This window comes from Nesoenas mayeri (genome assembly GCF_963082525.1).
Source record: "Nesoenas mayeri genome assembly, chromosome: 6".
Taxonomy (NCBI): Eukaryota; Metazoa; Chordata; class Aves; order Columbiformes; family Columbidae; genus Nesoenas; species Nesoenas mayeri.
In genome coordinates this window covers 36,306,231-36,329,822 of record NC_137545.1, presented here as the reverse complement: position 1 = coordinate 36,329,822, position 23,592 = coordinate 36,306,231, and the positions used below count along the sequence as shown (strand labels likewise).

Here is a 23,592-nt window from a genome sequence, read left to right as displayed (position 1 = left end):
AAATTTGTAGTTAATGCCTGGTATTATATATCCGGTATGATCTCATTGAAACATACCATTAATTGAAAACAGATATTAGCTTTTTATTGCGAGCAGGCCTTAACATTACTTCTTGGAAAAATGTTGAATCTAACATCCACTGATTTATCATAATTTCGAAGAAAAGAAAATCCTTAAAAACCCCCAAATGACCAAGGAAACCACTTACCAAAATCCCTGAAAACTCTACTGAAGTCAAATATAAAATTAATTATACTTATTGCATTTTCAATCTTTCTACTTGTGGGGCTGGAGAATTAAAAGGTAAAGTTTCTCAAAGCACCTACATAAATTTAATGAACTTTTTTGTTTGTTTTGGATTTGTGGTTTTGTTGTGGGTTTATTTTCTTAATTCCTACTTCATGTGTCCAAAGGACTTACTATGTCATCTTAAAGAGACACCTCAGATCACTGGAACTTGTAGTATAATCCAATACGAAAAACTGGAAAGGAAAATTTATGAAGGTGCAATATTTGACCAGAATAGCCCCCAGGTTAATTTTTTCTTCCTTCTCTACTTACATATTTTTACATTACATTCAAGCTGCTGGCTAATCAATCCTTAGAAATGTACAGCAAAGCACATTGTTCTCCTGCATTCCCTCCTCTAGTAGTTGTATCACCAAACCACCAAAGTTTCTTTTAAAAGGATCATTATTGAGTGTTAAAACACGAAAAGGCATTTCCGTTATGCCATCCTGTATTTGTACGGAAGGACAGTAGAAGTACCCTACATTATTAATAATTGTTATGTGGAAGAGAATACTGGTGGTTGAAAATCCATCCTACATTTATTATAAAATATAAAATCCATCCAAAGCCAAAATTAACTTTAATGTAAATGTCTTATAGGCCACAAACCTGAAAATGGCACTGACTAATTTCAAATATTCCATTTCAGAATCAAATAGGAGAGAAGTGCTAGAGTGGAAGGAAGATATATGTTATAAAGAAAATGTTCAAATTTGCCAACCCTCTGACTGAAAACTTCCACAATTACTTTGATCTCTTTCATAACTTGGCAGCTACACATGTGAAAATGTTCAAATTCAGTTTTCCATGTGAGATAACTGACAATAAGAATGAGTTATAGAATCACACTGTTTAAAACAAACATTGATTTTGAGAACGCATCCCCAAATGTACTGTAATTAGAAATATACCATTCACTAAAATTTTAAACGCTCTGGATTGTTAGGTAACAAAAGATTTTTAAACATCGGCACCCACTGCCATTACAAGGCTTCTCAAAATGGCATAAGACAATATATACTTAGTGTTCCAGGACCATACAAAGATCCTGCCTCAATAATTACAAGAATGCACTTAATAAATTATTTTTCTGGTTTCTTCTATTAATATGCAAATAGTTTGTACAACATAAAAAAGTTAATTGGTACCTACTACAGGTAAAATATCTATTTAGCTTTTCATCTGAAAGCCTGTAAGAGTTGATGACCTGCAAACTTATTTACATAACTCATTTGAAAGTATTTCTTAAAAACAATATTGTCCAGCATTTAACAAAATTGTGAGTTAAAAAAGAAATAAATCACCTAACATCATTTGTTTTCTTGATTTTGTCAGGTAACTTCACCAGCTCAGTGTTATAAGGCAGGTTGGTTGCTCAGATGGACTAAGACTCCCTATGGTGACAGGCATGTAGTAGATTTGTTCACTTATAAAACCAGATGAAAGCAAGAAAGAGGAGAAGTTTAGAGTTTCAAAAGAACTGAAACTTCTTATTTTTACTACAAATTCGGAATAGGCACTGAAACATGATTCCTTAGGGACTTTTCCAGAAGATTGTCTCTTCGCTGGGCATCGCTCCATTTTCAAACTAAGAAACAAGAAAAAAAATTATCAAGGCTACATAATTAAAGATTACAAAAAAGGAATCACTGCATGGATTTGTTTCCATCTTACTAATAAAGGAAGTAACTTGTGTGTCTTAAGCTTAAGACATCACAATTACTGTTTTGGTTAGAATATTTTAATTTCATTATTAGATTTAAGCAACGCTGGAAAACAAAAATATACTTCTCATCATGTAATTTTGCATGCGTTATTTGAAAATTAAAGCCCCGATGCACAGGCCTAAGAGTCCTAAACTATGTCTATCTTTATGTGCCAAGACAGTATCAATAAACCGTGTAATGTTCCTGTCACAGGTTTGCGTAACCTTCTTGTAGGGGTGAGTATTCTGCAAACTCCCCAGCCGTTCTGGTCTAATTTCCCTATCCTCATAATGAGAAATGTTTTTTCCCTAACATTTAATGCAGTTTAATGATTTAATTCTTTTCAACCAGGAAGAAAAGGGCTCCTTCCAAATTTCTAGACCTATGAAGACAAAGTTCCTTAAACAGTTGATGTTTTTCATGAACTGCAGTAGCCCAAACTGAGACCTCAACAGCATTAAAAAGAGCAAAATAATTACTTCAGATTTCTTCTGCACACGTCAAACATACCAAGAAGTTGTATGGCTCTTCTGGTTTATTGATTCATGGCCAATTTTTGATGAACATTGTAATTCTCTAAATTAAAAAAACTACATTTCAAAACCAAAACTGTATCAAGGTGAGAATACTGTTAGGTAACAAATAATTTTGAAGGTACCTTTCAAAACTCTATCCATCAATACAGGACAAGAATAACTGTATGCTCTGTAAAAGTGTGTGTGCTTATATATACAAATGCCATAATGAAAACCAGTCCTCACTTTGTGTCGTTTGAAGTTTATTAAGCATACCTTTTGTCTATGAACAGCAACTCTCTCCATCTTGTGAAACACTATGCATAGGAATGAGACTTTCACACTGCTCACTTTCTTCTGGCATTCTTAAAAGAAATAGATGTATTTATTTTAAGTTATACAGTAATATTAAATTGGTTGTTATGAAGCCAACATAAGTACTAAGTATGTTCATTGTCTGAATTGCAGCCTTTAAAAACACACAAAGACCCCTTAAGCTTCATAAAGTATACTCAAGTTTGCGCAATTTGCACTCTGTGTTCTGGGTACAGGAACTATCACAGAAGCATTAATGGGAGACAGAAAAAACAAGAGAGCTGGGAGAGCCACCAGGGAAGTTCTCTTAATAGGCAAACAGTTCTCACATCTTTCCACTTTCTGAGCATTACATAGGTTAATAAACGGATTTGCAACTACTATCATTAAGAAATTAGTGCACCTGAATATGAAATTAGATGAAAATAAATACGAGTACTGTGGCTTATAAAAGAGTATAGGATACCAGGAAGGCTTAAGAGACAGGATTATACTTTGTGACTGTCCTACCTCTGAATTCGATGTTTTCTACAAATAAAAGCAAAAATTCGTCTGATTCCCACCATCACTGGATCCCAGTTGTTATAGTGACATAAGAGAGTTGCAATGAAAAAAGAAAAAAATACAGGTACTGCGCCTGCAAAAAATAACCAGGAAAACTGCACCTGCAATTAAAACACAAATATCATTCACTCAACAGTAAAATAATGATAATAATAATAATAATAAATAATCCTGGCACACTGTATATTTTCAGTAATAATTATTGTAAATTTGAGATGCAGTTTCAGTTGTTTTAAACTGGGTGAAATATTACAAGTGTTTTTGTAAGTTATTTGGTACAATTTCTGTAGATGCTGCTACTTCTAATAAATAAATAACCTTTCTTTACTGATCCTTTCTTTACAATGGAACACATTCTGTGTGCTATTTCCAAATAGTCTCATTTCTAGGTTTTATCTGACTGGTACCAATCAGGAGGTCCCCTAAACACCTCAAATTTTGAATAAAAGGTCTCACCTGAAAGATTTGTGCACCTGTTCATTCACTATGAATACACTGCCATTGAATGGCAATTGCTGAAACCAAGGCACATAGAACACTATGGAAGCTTACAATAATTCTCTTTTTTAGAAAAAGCAGGGCACATTATTTGTCCAATTTAAACTGAATTCTACTTGTATCTACCTACTACTACATTCAGAAGTGATACTCTCAGACTGTTTAAAATTTAAATTTAAAATTGTAGAAGGCTAGAGAAATCGTGGGCGCAAGATCAAGAACTAGTATCTGAAAAGTCTTTAAGGATAACAGAGCAATGAACCATGAGCACTGCTCCCTCCTGTGGAGAAAACGTCCCGAGTTGAAGACTTTTGAGCAAAAGAGATACAGTATTGACACCTGGCACTGATATTCACTCTCAGAAATCTCATAAACTTCAATTGTTAGAGCTTTATGTTACCCTTTCTGATTTCTAACAGAAATTTATAAACACATAAGTTACCAAAAGGAATATTAGAACAGTTGTTAAAAATTTTGTTATAATTTCTAAGATATACATTTGTCATATTATTACAGAATAATAAAGAAGTTTAAATTTCTACCAGCCTAACTTGGACAAGTGAGACTTCAGTAAGCATGTGGCGTGGCTTAGGATATGTTGATGTTTGTATGACTGAGGGACATACTTGCACAAATACACTTGTACAAACAACCTCAAAGTCTACAGGAGCTTGCCTTTAATTAAGATTGAGCTTCTAATAAGAGAGACAAAGGATTTATGTCCAGCAGCAAGAAAAGATACAGTAGGAATTTTACTTTGCGGTCAAGGACCGGTCTAAATGGCCCTCAATGACCTCATGCTGAACAGTTCAGCGTCAATAGGAGGTAAGGATTTACAAACTCTCAAACATACAAGAAGCAGCCACAAGCTAAAAGCACCGAACAGACAGGAAAGTAGAAACTTGGACTGCAAGTACGTAACAGCCAGGGGAAGAAGAAGAACAGTAATGTAGGAATGCAGATATGAATCAGAAGAGGAACAAAAAACCCAATCAACCAACAACCAAAAAAACAACCAACAAAACAAGAAAAAAAAGCCCCAAAACAACAAAAAAAGAGAATGAAATGAACCCCCAATCCCTCCCTGACTACTCTCCCACATACAGCAGGATATAAGCGGCATCATCTGAGGGACAGCTGCCTACAAGGTGACGAATACACCTGTGTACACCAACAGGCATCAAAAGGCATAGCTGTAATGGACTAGGTGGGGATGCCCTGCCAAAAGTGACAGGCATTATCACATCAAGAAAACTTAAGCTTGCTTTAACAAGAGATGCATTATAAAAATCAAGTTGAAAGCTATTTCAAAGAGTTAAAGAGGTGGTTTAGCTTTCAAATTAAAATGTTAGCAATAGGGATTATTTCAATCCAAAATAAAGAACAGAAACAAGTGATCCTGCCTTGAGGAAACTGGAACAGTTATGCTACCTCCATTTAAAGGGAAAAACAAAACAAAAACAAGCAAACGATACTTGTGTGCTTGGAGTATATGAAAAACAATGATTATTTGCATGAAATTAAGAATTTTATATTCCTTGCCACTGATTAAATATTAAATTCAAATATTCAAAGTTAGAGTTGATGTTCATACATAATTAAGTATTTAAAACTAAGAATTCTACCCAACCAGAATGAAAAGTATCTATACAGCTTGAAAAGTAATATAAACTAACTTCATATAGTTTCTATGCTAAACTCATATTATCAAATTCCTTTCTTTCTTTACATGCAAGGTTTTTCCACAGCTATTACCTCAATACCAGTGAAAATCAACTAACTTAAAGGACAACTGTTACATGGAAGCCTAATGTCTACATGAATCCAATAACATACAGTTAAGGCTCACAGCTGCTACATTCCTTTGTGGTAAACCTGCAGATTTTTGGTTTTGTCAATAATTGAATATGTGCAAGATAGGCAGTCTGTAACAATTCCATAATTGCACAGGTATTAATTTAAGGTGTGTTGTACTTGCGGTTGTTCATTAATTCTGCCTGTTCAAGGTAAAACAGTTGACCAGGCATTTGTGATGACTTTGGGTACTTTTCGCACAAGCTGCATCTTAATCAAATATATGTAAGTGTGCAAATGCACACTTGCTGGGCAAAATTACTGTAACTGTCAATTCAGAGTATTAATTACAATGCAGTTCAACAACTATTAACAAGAGAAGTATATAAAAAAAACAAAAGGGTGAGTGTCAGGAGGATGGAGCCAGGATCTTCTCAGTGACAACCAAGGATAGGACAAGGGGCAATGGGTACAAACTGGAACACAAAAGGTTCCACTTAAATATGAGAAGAAACTTCTTCTCAGTGAGGGTGGCAGAGCCTGGAACAGGCTGCCCAGGGAGGCTGTGGAGTCTCCTTCTCTGCAGACATTCCAACCCGCCTGAACACCTTCCTGTGTAACCTCATCTGGGTGCTCCTGCTCTGGCAGGGGGATTGGACTGGATGAGCTTTTGAGGTTCCTTCCAATCCCTGACATTCTGGGATTCTGTGAAAATACTGTTTATTGTATAGAGTGTTAAAAATAACACTGCCCTTTAATTCAAATAAATTCTCAAAACTTAGTGGTACATTACCTTCTGCATGCACATGTCAGCTATTATGGACAGAGGTATCGTAAGGCTTAGCGCAAGTGTGCCTATCAGTGATGAGGTAAGAAAGCATCCCCTGAAAGATAATAAAAAATAATGATAATGATAATAAATAATCGTAATAATAAAGAGGTTCTATTTAAAAGTTAAAAGACAACTAAAGTAATACATTAAAATGGCAGAAGACATTTGATCATGCTTCACTGTTAGTCATTGTTTGTTTTAATAATCAAAAATTGAGATACCCACACTCCATCACAAATCTGTAAAACTGCACAGAATTCCTAACTAGACTGTTGATGTCTTCTGGACTGAGGTTTAATACACACACTAACCTTTTGAGTTTATGGAAAATTCCCTACTTCACATGTACTGACTGCACTTAGAAAAAAAAATCTGCATTTTGTTTCCATTTCGAAATAGTTTAAAACCAACTTATAGCAATTCAATCTGTTTTGCGCCTGTCTGGTTAATTAAAAAAGTTATTGATGTTCAGAAATCCTGCCCAAAAAGAAAAATGTTTTTTACAAATAGACAAATCCTTGTATTAACAGACTGCGCTTTTTAAATCTCACTCTAAAATACACCCTTGAAATCACCCTTTGGAGTCTCAGTGAGACTTCTCTGCATTCTACAAGTGGTCTCTTCGTATTTCCTACGCAGGAACAAAGTCATTAGACTTCTCAAAATCACTGGGTTTCAAAAAGCCATTACAATTTATTTAAGTGACAGAACAAAACTACATGCGTATGTCAGTAGTATTAATTAACAGCCACAGAAAACTGACCCTTTTTTCCAGATTCATTTGCAAGTCATATTTAGTTTGCAAATAGCTTATATACTGAATAAAGTTAAAAAAAAAAATAATAATAGTAAGAGAACCTTAAAGTATATGTAGGACAGACCTAAGACAGTATGTGCGCTCTGAAGATCTTTGGCATTTTGATATAAACCTAAGGCTCTTTAAATAAAACATTAATAGCCTGAGCCATTTTGATGCCAAGTGAAGAGCATAACATCCAATATAAAAAACCCTCCAATTCCCATTTTATGATCGACCAATTCAAAAGTTACCAAGCATTGTGAGCCTTCTTAGCAAATACTCCTCTATGAAATAGCTTATTCTACCACACGAAGAAAATATATACAAGGTGGTACCTACCCAAATCAAATCAGTAATGCCCACTACTGAGTCAGCCTCTTACTTCAAAGGCAACCAGAATGTACTTATTTAACAATATAAAGGCAATTCTCATCCTTGACAAGTACTGAAAACAGTACTGCAATAACTTCCACACATGACTAATTTTAAAGGAGGAAAAAGTTGCCATTTTTGTTTGAATTACGAAGGGCCACGGGTTCTCCAGCAAAAGCTCAAACTGTCACATCTATTTGAAGCGTAGCACTGAAACTGCCGTTGTCCACTAAGCAACTGTGCATTGGAAGTATGTCTCTTTTTGGATGCTCTTCCCCAGCATTTCCAGAATAAAATAGAACTCTTCAACTCAGAATTTTCTATTATACCTCTATTTAACCTAATGTTGGCCCAGAAGAAACTCAGACCCCCTGAATTCTCTCAAGCTGGGAACCCCTGACTGGCCCAACAGTTCTCATTAATAACACTGTCCTGCCAAGTGCTACACAAAGGTTTAAGTTTGCTACAGCTTTTGAGCCATTCATTTAGAAGCCTCACATTCAATTCTCTGTTGCCAGTCTATCCAGACTATCATATAATTAAGTTACTAAACAAAAGCTAGGCTAATTTGTGAATTGCCGTATCTTCATGATTAATACATTCTGATGTAGCTCATTAAGTCTCTGAAGATTTAAACAAACACAGAATACTGGATTCTGACTTCTATATATCCAAAATAGACATGGCTCTGGAAACTGAAGAACAATCACAAGAGAAATTCACGCTCTCTTATTACCACCACAAGTCTGTATCACAAAGTCTTTTAATCTCAAAATATTAATTCTAGAATCAGCTAAGCACACAGTGTCTTAATAAATACTAAAAGATCACATCATTTGCTTTTTCAAGTTAACTATTGCTCTTAAACAGGACACTGTGACATGCTGGATGACATGCAACTCAAACTGCATATATGGACAGAAAAAGGACCAAAAAAACAAGCAAAACCACTACCCTGACAATTTGACATCTCAACATTTGAGAACACAGGTAAGACAATTTCTGTGAAATGTATACAAAGCACATAGTACGTACCACAGCCAGAGGAACTCTGACAGAACTGTTCCAATAAGGCCATTTATGACAATGCACATCCAGATCAGTTTATTGGGAAACTCAAATGCTTCAAACCCAGTATAGTGAAGCAGGAAAAATCCTGGCCACAGCAGCAACAGATTAAACAGCCCTACAAAACCTGAGTATAAAATCAGTATTAAGTCAAACACAATACATTTTCTTCAACATAACAAATTTCAGCTAAACGCTGCTATACATAAAAGCAGCAAAGCAGTATTTTAAATCTTTCAAAGGAAAGGAATATAAGAAACTTCACCTGACATTCACAAAACAACAATTACATTTACAGATTTGAAATTGAAAAAATGGAAAAATAAACTTTCATTGAGTCCAAAGGGGCTGTCTGCATTCCTACAGGTAGTGTAATCATTCATTATTAAGCCTGTAAACAAGAAACAATTCACACAACCAGTCTCTAAAGTACTCAACCACAGGAACAATAGGTTTTCTCTATTTCCTTGGCTTTTCTGAGCTCCTACATCACTCATAGACAGTTCAGTGCCTGAAAGCAAACAATTTAATCACAAGCTGAATTAAAACTTTCAATAGAGGTCTTTTTAGTCTTACCAAAGAACATTGGTATGTCAAGTTTATCTTCTCTATCTACTTTCCTTTTTATCATTACTATGTACACAGCATACAGCATTGCTCCTACAAGAGACCAAAGGGAACCTGTAAAGATGAAAAACACGCTCACTTAAGACACACCAAACATGTTATGCACACTAGGATCAACTCTCCTACACATACATCTATTATAAAACTGTCAGAGATAAATTGTTTATTACAGAATCCATTACTGTATGAAAAGAATGGAAAAATGCAGAAAGCTTGAAAATGTAAATACTTTCCCAATTGAGGTAAAGTAATACAGGTAAAAAATCATCATAAATACCCAATTCCAGAAGTTGAAACTAAAAAGCCAGATTGTGAAACGTTACATGCGTAAGAAATATATAGCTTGTTATATAACCTACTCGTTATTGTCGAAATATGGTACTCATCATTGCATATTCTAGGTTTAAAAAAATAAGTACATACCTATTGTATCTTTTCCAGCAGATTTCTCAGATCCAGAAAGGTTAACAAGTACCACACCACCAATGCTAGCAAAAAATAAGAAATGCAGAATGCTACTTAAACCCAAGAACTTTTTTATAAAGACAAAAAAAAGGGGACAAAACTATAAAAATACAGGCATTTTTAGTTAATCAAATCCCACTTTTGGAAAAGCCAAAAGGAGTTCTCTATCGCTAAGGCCCAATCCTAAGCTAAAAACCAACCAACCAACCCACCCCACTTCTAACTTCCCTGAACAACACACCAGGCATTTAATGAAACAGGCTGACAACACTGAATGTCGAGCCTCTTCCTTATTCCCATTGACACAAAAATAAAGAAACCATAATGAAATGCCAAGAAAATAAGTTCACATATTTCCAACACAAAGCTGATAAACCTGATTTCCTACAGGAGCATGAGATTCAGTAATTGTTCATGATATGAAGTATTTAAAGACTTAATTCACTCGCTTAGTTTATCAGTGAAACCAGGATTATTTTAAAGTGAAGAATATCATATATTGTGACAGATACCACAGGTATAGCAGGTAGAGTTGTCCTCTCACTCTATCAGAATTTTTGACCAAATGTTCCATCCCATTATCTTACCTCAAAATAACAGCTAATAATTTGGACAGGGTAAACCTGTCTCCACTGTTACTGGGAAAGACTGCAGCTAAGATTAAAGTAAAAAGCCCTGCAAGAGAAATGAATAAGAGTTTATACAATCAAGTTTTGCTAATAGTTTGTTCAGAAAAATGCACAGACGTTTTCTTCTTTGTATTTCACATACTCGTTTTAGCTACTTGATCTTAGCATCCCTAATTGTAATTGCAACTATGATGAAACTAATGCCTTGTAAGGCTTGACTTTGAGAAAGGCCCAACATATTAACAAAATAAACTGCAGTAAGCCTGAAGTCAGTGGGGAAAACAAAAAAAATCACATAATTTTGCTTTTAAAACTGATTTTATAAAACAGAAGTTACTCCCCAAAACACGGACTGTCACATAATTTAAATGCTTCAACGCTCATATTAGAACCTTGCACAAAATGTGTAAAACAAGTGATTTAATATTTAGGTGGTTTAAGTTATTTACCCTCAAAACCATTAAAAAAAATAGCAAGAAGACTTTACTCTGAATTGTATCTATTTTGATAAAAAGTTATACCACCTCTCATTCAAACCGATTACAGCCCCAATATCTGTATTTGCTACACAGACATAACCACAGAAGCAGACACACACAAACTTGAAAAGCAAAAAGCAGGTAAATCATGAAGATAGCCTAAACCCCTGGAATTACATGATGAAATTTTTAAATGAACATATTCAATGGCTTTAAGCCTTACTATTCCCCCCAAATCACAGATAAATCATGACACAAGTCTATTGTAACCAAAAAGATTTTTATGTTACAAACAGCGTTATACTGCACATCTGGTGCTGTAAATAAAACTTACCAGAGGTTGAAGACAAGATATTAACTATAGCAACTTGGGTATCTGACAGAGCTTCTTGGTAAGAAAAATTTGCCAAGAACCACTGGGGGAAAAGAAAAATAATTTTGTGATTACAGGGGTAGCAACAACAGAGTTTAAGTTTTGCAGTGCAATAAAATCCTACTTACAGGAAAAAAACAACTATTTATCCAAAAATAAAATCAGAACAAAACTTTTACTTCAAACAGATTTCTAACTTACATTAAAGCAGCAGGTACATTGAAAGACAGACGCAAAATTAGAACTGGTCCTAAATAACCACATTCAACTGTATGTTTAATAATGAAATGACATACATTAGAACTTAAATAATTAAAATGACATAATAGATGTCTTATAGTAACTAACGGTACTTTCAATTTCTTTTGCAAGTACTTCAAGATGATAACTATGCAAAAGCTGCAAAGAAATTTAAGAGATACATGGGACATTAGTCAGCCTAATGAGGTTTTTTTTCCTAGAGTACTTGAAATTGGCACTCATCTACACCCTAGAAAACAAGCATCACTTACATTCAGTGACTCAAAAATGTTTTGGAAGGACTCATGTTCGTTAATTTCTCCATAAAGGAATCAAATAGAAAGTGTTTTATCATTTCTTGATTGGGATCTCCTTAAAAAGATCTCGGATATATCCTCAGGGAAGTTACCACTCTCTAAAGTCTTAGGTGGAAATATTTATACTGTCCAAGAAGACATGCGTATACATGCCAATAGTAGCAGCATCCATGAATAGCATAAAAAGGATTTGTTTTGAACATGAGGACTCTACCCTAGAAAATCTGCATGTGCACATGTATAGAGAGAAATATACTCAGACACACAATTTTAAATCATTTTTTAAAAAGCTATTTCATCCATCCAAAAACCACTAATGAGTGGCTTATTATTCTCTTGCTGATGTGTGCACGTTCTTTATGTATACACACAGAAAATTACATCACCATTTTCTGGTCCATGCATCAACAGTACTAATATTTTTATTATTATTTGAAATGTTTAAAGAGCACTACTTCCTGAGGAAAAGCTGTGGTGGGTCCACATGACGTTTAACCTATTCAGCATGTCAGCGAAGCTACTTCTGGAAAAGCTATCCCAGATCTCCTCTCTACATTTTTACTGTCTCTCAAAAATCATGTCACCGTTACCTCTCTGTTCCCCTAGACCTGAGGTATGATGCAGAAACATCAGCAACTAACAGATTCATCAGTAAATCTTGTAGCCCTCCATGGAGCTGCAGGACAATTAACCGTCTTCTCTTCATACTACTGGAGGGCACAATACCACAGACAGTAGTCTTGCTGTGGCAGCCCAGATAGAAACCATAGTGACATCTACCCATGTCGTGCAGTCTCACTGCAGCTGTATACACGTAATCCCAGATTTTGCTGTACCAAACATACTCAACACAGGAGAACACTGCATAAAAGCATGGCACACCTTACATCTGATCTCTTTTTATTACCCTCCCTTTAGGAAGTTGCACCTTCGTGTCCAGCACATGAAGAAAGTTTTACTTCTTACAGTATATTTATAAAAAGAAACATGAATACAAGTCAGCTCAATACTGTTTCAATATTATTGTACAAGTTTGAGTTGCATCTATATTTAAGTTTACTGAAAGAAAGAAGCACATACCACAAAGCAAAAGAAAAAGCTAATTTTTGCTACTTGAGTTGCAGTGAGTTTTCCTACAGTTTTTAATATTGATTCCTGCTCCTTAACTGTTGGATATGACATGCGAGATAACTTTGCTTCCAATGCATGGCTCGACGGGAGCTGGCGAATCTCCATAATATTACTGAACCTTACACGAGGCTTTTTGGGAGCTTAAGAAGAAAAAAAAAAAAAGCTGCATTAAACTTTTCAAGTCAACACAATATGCAAATAAAAGCATGATGTTCTCATATAGCATTGATTAAGTATTTCACAAATAACAGGTCTTTATCCAAATAGAAGACATGCCATTATTTTTATTTATTAAATTAGTATTTTGCCATTTGATAGACAAAGCACAATTACTGTTTTCAATCAGTACAGTTGCCCACCCACAAAAACCTCACTGAAAAGCACCATCCCACCTCCCTGTCAAAAAATCCGCACAAGATAACAACAAATTTTTAGGTAGGAAATATTTTGTATTGATAAAAATTACGTATAAGATTTTCTTTAATTGTTTAATAATCAAACAGCCAAAAACTGCACACAACTATTCCTAGCTGCAAGGACAGCATTTCATTCAGATAAGAGTGTACAATAGACCCCCAAGCTTAGCAAGGTTCATAAGGTCACTTGCTATTTGAAATCCATCCTCTAACTAATCTTGCAAACCAGGATCAGATTTTATTTATAAGGGTATTGTTAAGTACAACTAGTTTCCTATGTAAAGAAAACATCACATGCTACATGTAAATATCAGCCTAATTCAACATGAAACAATACCTGATTTCCTAAAAAAAAAGTAAAGGAAAAAGCTACAGCTCAACCAACCCTGCAGTGACTGGTGCATGTTATCACAGGACAGCAGAGCCTACCAAAGTGGTTCTTAGCAGGTGTCATCTAGAAATGAACAGAAAGACTTCCCCTTTTATAAGCAGGGACTCTTTTGCTGAGGATCAGGTAATTGGATTCTTTGACAGCCAACTTTTTGGTAATTGTCTGGGACAATGAGGCCCATTTCAGCGACTATCACAAGATAGTGAGGCTTAAATAAAATCAGAATGCACATAGACTGTTAAAAATTCTTACTTTGACTGCTTTGCTCCTGCTCTAAAAAGGACAATAGCTTGTTTTTCCAGAGGCTGACTCACTGCTGCTGGTCATACAAGCCCAGAAGGAAAGAATCACAAGTACTGAACCCAGTTGGTCCCTTGAGATAAACATAGGCTGGATCTGTAGTGACCAAGAAAGGTAAACTGAACGATAGGCCTATGTTTTCTCTACCTGAAAGTAAATACATGAGACTGCAATTCATGCAATAAGAGATTTAAGGAAGAAAGAAAAAGGGAAAAAGAGAAAAGAAAAGAAAGAATGGCAAGTCCTGCAACATGACAACAGTTATACCAACAAAGAGGAAAGTAATTCATTCAGCAAAGAACTAGTATTTCAGCATTCCAAAAGTCTTTACTCACTTTTCTCTGCATCACTAGTATTACTGCCATTTTTTTCAGCTGGCAAATCATGAAACTTTACAGGAACATATAAAGGTTCACTCTGAAATGAATCAGTACAAGTAAAAATACAGTTAGGCAGGATATTGAAATTATAAGCAGGAGAATGAATGTAGTGAATTAGAAAACTAAATAAAGCTTAATGAATATTAAGAGAATCAAATTTAACTCAAAGTCACAGACATTTAATTAGATATATAGCTTTTGTCCAAATGTTAAACTAGAAACATAATATACAGAATACATATACAAAAATTAATACACTCATTTTTCTCCCATGACCCTAAAAACTAATGAACCAGAACTTGAAGTAAATAAACTTTGGGAAATAAACTCCTATATATGTATGTGTGTATATATATATGTGATGAATATGTAAAGGTTTCCTTTGTACAACATAACTATTTCTTTCACAAACTACTACAGAAACATTCAAGTGTTTTATTGAGCTGAAAACCTGTATTTCTCATAATAAACAATGACAATATTTGCAGCACTTATTAGTAACATACACATTAACAGTCCCCTTTGCTAAAAACTATTACATTTAAGACAACTATATTTTAAGAACTGTAAGTCAGGATAATGGTGTCATGTCACTGTAAAGCATTGACCTTTACAAATTCAGGCACTTACCAGAGAACTGTTTACAGTGTTATCTGTTGTACAAGCAGCAAAATAACCTTCAGCATCTGCAAACTAATTACAGAACCTTACATGTAATAATCTTGCAAAGTAAAGTTATAAGAACAGATTTTTTTTTGAGAAGAAGCTTTTTAATGCCTTTCTCCATAGTTCTCTCTCTCCCTCCAGCCCTCCTCCCTGATAAACAAGAGGGTTTACAAGTTCAGTAAATAATTTCAGCAATTCCTTGTACCTCTTGGAGAACCCCATTGAATTCAATTACCCAGGTATCAACACAGGATCAGGCTGTTAGAAAGCCAAAACCTGTAAAGTTCAGTCTTAGTGAGATATGCTTCACTAAATTATTATGCATATATTAACAACAAGCCTCTTGTTTCTTCATTTTATTGAGGCAACGTTGCATAAAAACTTGGAACCCTGCTTTAGTTTTAACAAGACTTAAACTTGGATGAGGTTAAGTATCATTTTGCCTCTTCCTTTCTGCATCTTAGCACTACTACCTACCTCTGTTCCCTGACCTGGTCTACCACGCTGGTACAAAAATCTATTAAACAAAGCCTCTAATGTTGAAAGGGGCTTAAAAGTGAGGTATAGGTGTTCACCTAAGCGATCATTATTTAAGTAAAAATCTATAAAGGTATATATTTTTTTTCCAGATTAGTAAACACAAGACGTTTTGGGGCGACTTGGAATAACTACACAGCTGAATATTTAACTAAACTCCTCAGGGCAGGGAGTGGAGGGGAAGAGTGGTGTGCAAAAGAAATAAAAAGGTAATCTAACTGCATACTACAGTCTTGTCTCCGTACTGTTCTTTCAAAACATGCTAACATCAAAAATAATGGCCATATCCTACAAATGATTTTAAAAATTACTTTTTATAGGATTAGAAAGAAAGAACAAGGAGATTCCAGGAATGGCGCCATGAATGCCACACACAAAATGTGACAGATCGAGCGCTCTTCCTCATTGCTGTCCAGTTCATACAGGCTCATACATCTCATTCTTTGCAATTATCTGCATTCTTTGCAGTGGGCAGAAGATTCAGATGGTCAATATAACCACTACAATTCACACTAAGAAACAGCCCATTATTCTACTCATCTGCTTAGATTCATAAAATTGGTCACTATAGTTGCTTTGTACAACTAATACAATGTACAACTTTAGTGTCATTACTTCCAGTAAAGAATCTGTAAATTCCCTTTATTTTTCAATTATCTTATGAAGATCCTGAGCAGCAGCAAGTCTAACGTGCCATACTATGCACAGGCACCTGGTATTAAAGGCTGGTCTAGCAAAAATGATTTCAAGATACCGGCCGACTCTAAATATTCTATGTGTTTAACACTATATTTTTTTAAAAACCCAGAACAGTTGGGTGTTTCTGTTGTTGTTTGTTCTGGGGTTTTTTTGTTTGTTTGTGTGGCGTTTTTTTGTGGTGTTCTTTTTTTAATAATAAAAATCATTTGTCTTAATGTGATATAATACTTCAATTTAAGTATGTTACACCTACAACTGTCGCTATCTCTGAAGCTTAATATATTGAGAAGAATTGAAGTCAGTTCCTTTCATATAAGCTATTTTCTATAAAGACATGTTGATTAACAGCATGTGCTTGGACCACATTTTCTGTTAGTTTAATGCAAGACTAATATCAGGCCAAATGCCTGACTGCTTCCTGAGTCCTGCTGTTCAGCATCCTGAAACACTGGCACAGAACAAGCACTCTTCCCAGCATCTCTTAATTTCCTTGGAAAAAAGCATGTATTTCTGTCATATGACAATAATTTTACACTCTAGCACAAATTATGCCTAGTTCCAGAATGTGCATCAGTGCATCATGCATAAAGGCTATAAAAACACAGTATTAACAACAACAAAAATGTAATTCTACCACCTCTCCTAAATATCACTTCTAAAACCTCAAAATTTCTTAGCCAACAGTTCATAGTTCTGCCAGAGACAAAAAGGGTCAGTGATAAAAATCAACGACAAAGTTCAAATACTGATTCCATTGATTACAGGTGCTGCAGAAGCAAAAGGGAACCAACATCAATGAGGCATGTAAGGTTGTCTTAAAAAGAATCATCCTCTGCAACTGTCCAAGATAAACCACCAGGCCAGAAGGGACAACGGTCTGGCCTAATAGAGCATTTCTTATGATTCCTGACATATTTCATATTGCTTTTTCCTTGTTTTCTTCCTCTCATAGGAGTACTACAATTGCCATGATTCAGTTTATAACTGCTTTTCTGAAAGCACTATTTCACAAATACGTAAACTTTGTTTTTCTCTAGTCCTACTTTAAGGGGTTTCTTTTGCACACACTTCAACAAATATAGAACCATTTTCAGAGTTAAAATACTTACAAAAGCTGCATGCCTTCCACGAAACCCACGAGTACATTGTTGCCTCCATGGTTTCCAAACAATAAATCCCAAGAGGTATAGAACAAACATGGACGTTTTTGCAAATGTACTGAAAAAAGGTTTGTTGTACTTTGTAAAAACATACTGTGGAAAGAAAATAATTGCAGTATCCAAAATTACCAATTAGGTGAGAATTCAGAAAATGAATGAACAGGTTTAAGCATATATTGTCCAAAACAGTCTGGTTCCCAAAATGACAGTGCTACAAGTAGTGGCATATGTGACTAAAGACACAAGTGGCTGTATCTATTCTGGAGGTACCCTCTTCCCAGGCTATATGAAATGCCAACAAGAAGGCACTGAGACATTCTATACGATAAAATGCTACTTTTTAGTTGTATCTAACCACGCACTGTACTGATATGCCACTGAACTCAAACAGGACTGAAAACACATTTGCATACAGATATTTTCTAAAGGAAAGACCGCTCTTATAAGCAATAGCATAGTAATCACAAGTTAGAAAAGATTACTTTGATTAAGTAACATTTCAGTATCAATAGTGATTCCAGCCGCTCATTTGAAATAAATGTTTTATTATATAATAGCGTGTTAAGCAAACATATTAGTATGCTTAGTTTCAAAAATTTTATGGAACATAACAACTTAAATGACAGTTCAGAAAGCTTGATTTGACAAGAATTTATTTAAAACTCAATTTCCATTGCTCAAGCTCCTTTTTGAGTCCTAAAACATGAAGTAAACACCAGATAAATTTCAAGATGGTGAATATACCAACTAGACCACAACAAACTTTTCTGCAATTACAGGGCTTAAACTCCACAACCCAAGTCCTTTGGTCCTAGATGTTCTCAATTACAATCTACCACACCACTTAGCCTGTGACAGCTCATTTACTACTTTTTGGGAAACATATGGGCATTAATTTAATCAACACGGCAATAAAAAAAAATGAACTCCCTAATTACAGTACAGTTATGAGCTTATGTTGTGTAATTTTAAAGTTCTCAGTAACACCTTCTGTCTTGAAAGCAACAGTCACTGTGTTGAGCTTGTTTGTAACTTTCAGTGGATACAGGTTAGTTCACTAAACCAAGGGATATTGTCTTCATACCAAAGAGGCTGTTAAACATTACACTAGGACACTCATTGAGTGTTTGAGTGACCACGTTTCTGCTGCATCTTTCTCTGAAACAGGCTTTTATTTTCCTTTTAAGATGCGTGGAACAATACTTACAGAAGTGAGTTCTGAAGAGGCAACCCATATCACATCAACGAGGAGAAGAATGACAATTCCTAGAGCCATTCGCCTACGCTGAGTGGATGAACTGCTCTGGGAGCTCATTCGGTTCATGATAAACACCCACACCATTTGTAACCTGTTCAAGATGGATAAAGGAATAAACCCCAAAAGATTAGCAACAGTGACAATTAAAAGAAAAAAACAAGGCACACATAACACCAGTGCGGGCAAGCATTTCACATATATATGAAATGGAACACATACTTATGTTCGTTAAAAAGCAGATCTTTGACAGATCTGGCATAAGATTTTCAAAGATATTAGGAGCAATCTCACCTTTTCAAGAGTTTATCAACTGTTCTACCACTGAAGTAAGCAAAAGTAGGTAAAAAATAGAACGCCTTTTTGGAATTTCTATGCTATTGTGCAGAATTTGAAACTTCTATGTTTTGGTAAATTCAGATACTCGAAGCTGACAGTAGAAATTAGCTTGAGATGGTGTGCCAAATACAATTCTACCAAAAGTAGTCAGAATTATGTTTAAACTTAAGCATTCAACAAAAATTTCTGAAGACAGCAACACATTTGAGTAAATTATGATCCCTCAACGTATAAAGTAATTCAAAGAAAAAAAATTAATTGTAAACTTTCAAAATTAGATTGCACATGCATTTGAGTGCAAAAGAAATATATATCTATTTAGTAAGTTATGAAATACAGGCATGCACCAGCTCTAGTGAAAACCTATCGAACTGAGAGCAAGCATTCAATATATGAAACAGGAAGCTTTGCCTATTAAAAACAAACAAAACACCAACACCCTAATGGTTTTGACTGTGCCCTGGTACATTACACATAAGAATAATCAATTTAGAACAATTTATATTCTGAGAAATCAAAACTACAGCAGTAAACTATCTTTCATCTCGTCATCTAGTACAAAAGTCATGCAGACTTGCCAGTAATTCCAACATAAACAAGTCTAGATTTTGACACATACAAACCTATTTTCTTTTTCCTATGCACACCTCACAGCTCCCAGAAAACTTTGTTCAACGTAGTAAGAGAAAGGTGTCAATTTAAGCAATTACCAGAAGAGCACAACTCAGTTTAAATGCTTATAGCCAACTGCTTTAACACACTGAAAGAGTACACCACTCCAGAGAAAATTCTGAAGATATGGCTTGAGCTGCAAAAATACATAGTAGGAAGACTATTTGCAGTTAAAACATTAAAATTTCTGGAAGAGATGAGCATTACAGCAGTGTGTTAATAGATTATGACCAACCTTCAATCCTTTTCCTTCAGTAGGCTGAGCACTTCTCCTTTATTCAACAGAGTAAACACAAGAGAACAGAACAGATATTGTTTGGGTACACGGTAGGTCACGACTTTAGCGGGCTTGACTTTGCACAACTTGCACTAAAAGTAAGTATGATCATTACTGAAAACACTAAAGTTATGTTAAGAGATCGCTAAAGCACTTTTCAAAAAATAAGAAAGGCAAGGCAAGGTAAGCTTTTAAAAATGTTGCTTGTTTTTTAACTCAAAAAAATTTCAAGACCCACTGGACCTACCCCAAACAAGTGCTAATCATAAGCATACAAGACCTACACGTGTTCTTACAGCCACTAATGCTACTAGAGGTGGATTCAGATTAGCGATACAGCCTTACGACTGCCCATTGGAAGAGCTACATTTAGAAAAACCTTCAATTTTGTGATTAAATACCCTCAAACACAAGTGACAGAGACCAATATCTCATTTATTGGTCTACTTGTACTAGAATCTTTTACTCATGAACCTCAGTAAGATGTGTATATGGTAGCAATTTATTAAGAGTTAATCTGCTACAGATTACATAACATACCTTGCTATTTATAATCATAAACTCAAACCCTCACTATCTTTGAGAGAACTCCTCAAGGAAATGAAATACAATTCACCCTTGTGGAACAGTTCCTAACTCTCCCAGTGCAAAGAGGCAATCTGCTTTGCTAATACAATTTGGCAAATTTAAAACACGCTTTGTTTTTTCCACAGGTGTCAACATGGAAACAATTGCTGTCTTTTTCATTATTCACAAATTATTCATGAAAGAGATAGTGCCACAGTGTCTTCAGTGAGGTAGCTACATTTCATTTTCCAGACCAGCCTGTTCCTCAGACTGATTTAAACACCTGGATATGTACAAGTGCATTTGAGATCACTACACTGTTTCCTGCCTCTGAGACACAGAATCACAGACTGGTTGGGGTTGGAAAGGACCTCTGGAGATCATCCAGTTCAACCTACTTGCTAAAGCAGGTTCACCAGAGCAGATCACACAGGAAGGTGTCCAGGTGGGTTTGAATGTCTCCAGAGAAGGAGACTCCACAGCCTCTCTGGGCAGCCTGTTCCAGGCTCTGGCACCTCACAGTAAAGAAGTTTCTCCTCATATTCAGATGGAACCTCCTGTGCTTCAGTCTGTGCCCATTGCCCCTCATCCTGTCCTTGGGCACCACTGAAAGGAGTCTGGTCCATCCTCTTGACACCCACCCTTGAGATATTTATAAACATTGATGAGATCCCCTCTCAGCTTCTCTTCTCCAGACCCAGCTCTCTCAGTCTTTCCTCATAAGAAAGATGCTCCAGAGCCCTCAGCATCTTTGCAGCTCTCTGCTGGAGTCATGCCTCTCCTTTGCAATACAGTCTCTGCCATGTTCAAATCTTGACATTTGTTCCTCCATTTCTCTAAGGGCTTCTTTCCAAATAAAAATCCATAGGCAGAGCTCCTGAAGTATAATTATACCACTAGATCTATGCTGATTTATTCCATGTGTGGGCATCAGTTCTGGATAATTATTCTGCTTTTCTGATAAAACAGAGGGATTGACAAAAGAAAGCAGAAGTCTGCAAGTCGGGAGGGGCAAAAGTATGAGAGACAGCAAGAAACTGCAGCTTTTATTTGATGCAGAATAAAGAAGAAAACATTTGTTCTCAAAGAGAATAAATGGGGATATTATCTAAATTTGAATAAGATAATAGAAAGGTTTTCATGCCTGAAACCTTCTAAGAGTTTTTTTCAGTTTTTATGAATTGGTCTAATAGATAGTACATATTACACTCTATAAACTTTGCCTTCATTTTATTATGACTAACAGCCTGCAAGCCATTATATTAAGTTATATTATGTATAGCCTACAAATTGCTCATACATTTACGTAATATGCAGCAAAAATGAAACCCAGGCATAAAAGAGTTTCAAAGGAGCTAAAAGGAAAAAATCTCATTGTCAGGCTACAGCATAAGACATGAACAGTGGGAAGGTCTATCAGAAATGGAAACCAGTCCAGCCTCCCACCAGTTATGTGCTGCAGGTAGGAGGGACAGAGGGAGTTGAGACAGGAAGGAATGGCAGTAGCAGGATCCATTTGACCTCTCTACATCAGATGCTCCCATCCCGAGCTCTTCTTACCACAAACAGCTTCAAAGCACATAACACACATCCACTGTGTGCAGAGATCATGCACAGATATAGTGCACATTCTGTAGCTGCTTAATACTGTACTCAACTTAGCTATATCAGGCTTGCACAAATCCCTTGCTTTAAGATCCTTCAGCAGGAGGGAAATAAAGGATCACAGAATATCTAGTACTTCTTAGATAAGAGGTTACATATGAAGTTATTTAGAATGTAAGTACATGTTGAACCATTTCTTTTCTACCTATGATAAGTACATTTCAGAATTCTAATTAACGAGCCCATACTTATGCCTTGAAGTTTTTTTATATGGTACCGTAATAGCAGCTATTACTTTCTCATCTGATTACAAAGTGCCTGTTTAACATTTCTGTGTGCCTAATATAGCCCTTTGTATGCTTCTTCCATAACAAGTTAAAAACTTAACAAGAAAGGGTGACTACAAAGTCATCATGCAGCACAATGCAGCTTCAAGGAAGTAGTTGACTAAAAAATTACAAAGCAGCAATAATACTAAAACACTTATAATGTTCAGCAGAAAAACAGAATGCTATTGAAACATACATACTAAGCTTTCTGACAGAATTAAAACCTGTAAAACTTGACACAGAACGCAAAAATGATAGAAACTACTATTTTAAGAAGTTTTAGACAGACACATTACCCCGTTTATTGACAAAGCACCAGCATTCATAAACTAATGAAATACAATTCCACACACTTCTTTACATTTGGCTTCTGTACATCGATGGCAACATGCTCTGTTAAAAATGAACACAGAAGGAATAAGATTTACTTTTTTCATACGTACCTTCTACAATAACTGTCAAAAAACAAGCAAGAAATGATGACTAACCAACTTCACACATCACGTCAAAGTGAAGGTAGTCTCCTAAAAAGAATAAAAAAAGCAAACTTTGAAGAAGTGTGTGTGTATTTTATGCACTTACATTTGCAAAACAATTTCTAAAATTTCAAGTTCCACATGAGTTTGCTGCATCTTAAGTCCAAAGTGTCAGGGACATACAGATAAAGAACCCTAAAAACTGGTCTACAGAAAAAATACTAGCAGGACAGTAAGAAAACAGGATCATTTACTATTTTTTATACTTCAAGGAACACTATCTCTTCCTTATTAATTGAATATAAGAAGTTCCCAGGAGAACGAAGAACCTGATGGTGTTAAGTTTTAATTTTTTAAACTATGTGGAAAAAGGGCCTATTTCTTAAGCATACATTCCCAAGCAAAGAATTGAAACACTAGAATTAGGAAGGTAGGCCTTAAAATAATCTAGAAAGATAAGACACCTCCATGTTATTTCTTGTGGAAGCCCAGTATCTCTCCTTCATTT

The 23,592-nt window shown here is 35.4% G+C and overlaps 1 protein-coding gene across 1 annotated transcript; it reads right to left on the bottom strand.

The window, feature by feature from the left end:
- Nucleotides 1-1,698: 1,698 nt before the first annotated feature.
- Nucleotides 1,699-20,095, bottom strand: SLC35F5 (solute carrier family 35 member F5). The gene is made up of 15 exons (XM_080346902.1): nt 20,066-20,095; nt 18,772-18,913; nt 17,514-17,657; nt 15,133-15,195; nt 14,458-14,539; nt 12,965-13,155; nt 11,289-11,370; nt 10,434-10,521; nt 9,805-9,869; nt 9,331-9,435; nt 8,722-8,881; nt 6,477-6,567; nt 3,338-3,492; nt 2,789-2,877; nt 1,699-1,879 (listed from the first exon to the last, which is right to left on the bottom strand). Exons 2-14 carry the CDS (start codon nt 18,904-18,906, stop codon nt 2,796-2,798), a joined length of 1,443 nt encoding a protein of 480 aa, XP_080203028.1. The 5' UTR covers nt 18,907-18,913; nt 20,066-20,095; the 3' UTR covers nt 1,699-1,879; nt 2,789-2,795.
- Nucleotides 20,096-23,592: the final 3,497 nt, after the last annotated feature.

What these genes read in the sequence shown, in the direction of transcription:
- SLC35F5 (XM_080346902.1), bottom strand. Translation starts at nt 18,906, where the DNA reads ATGGTGTGGGTGTTTATCATGAACCGAATGAGCTCCCAGAGCAGTTCA. An exon ending in GCTTTTTCTTTTGCTTTGTG is followed by an intron (nt 11,371 to 12,964) that starts GTATGTGCTTCT and finishes CTTTTCCCCCAG; the next exon opens with TGGTTCTTGGCAAATTTTTC. An exon ending in TGCTGGAAAAGATACAATAG is followed by an intron (nt 9,436 to 9,804) that starts GTATGTACTTAT and finishes TCATCTTTACAG; the next exon opens with GTTCCCTTTGGTCTCTTGTA.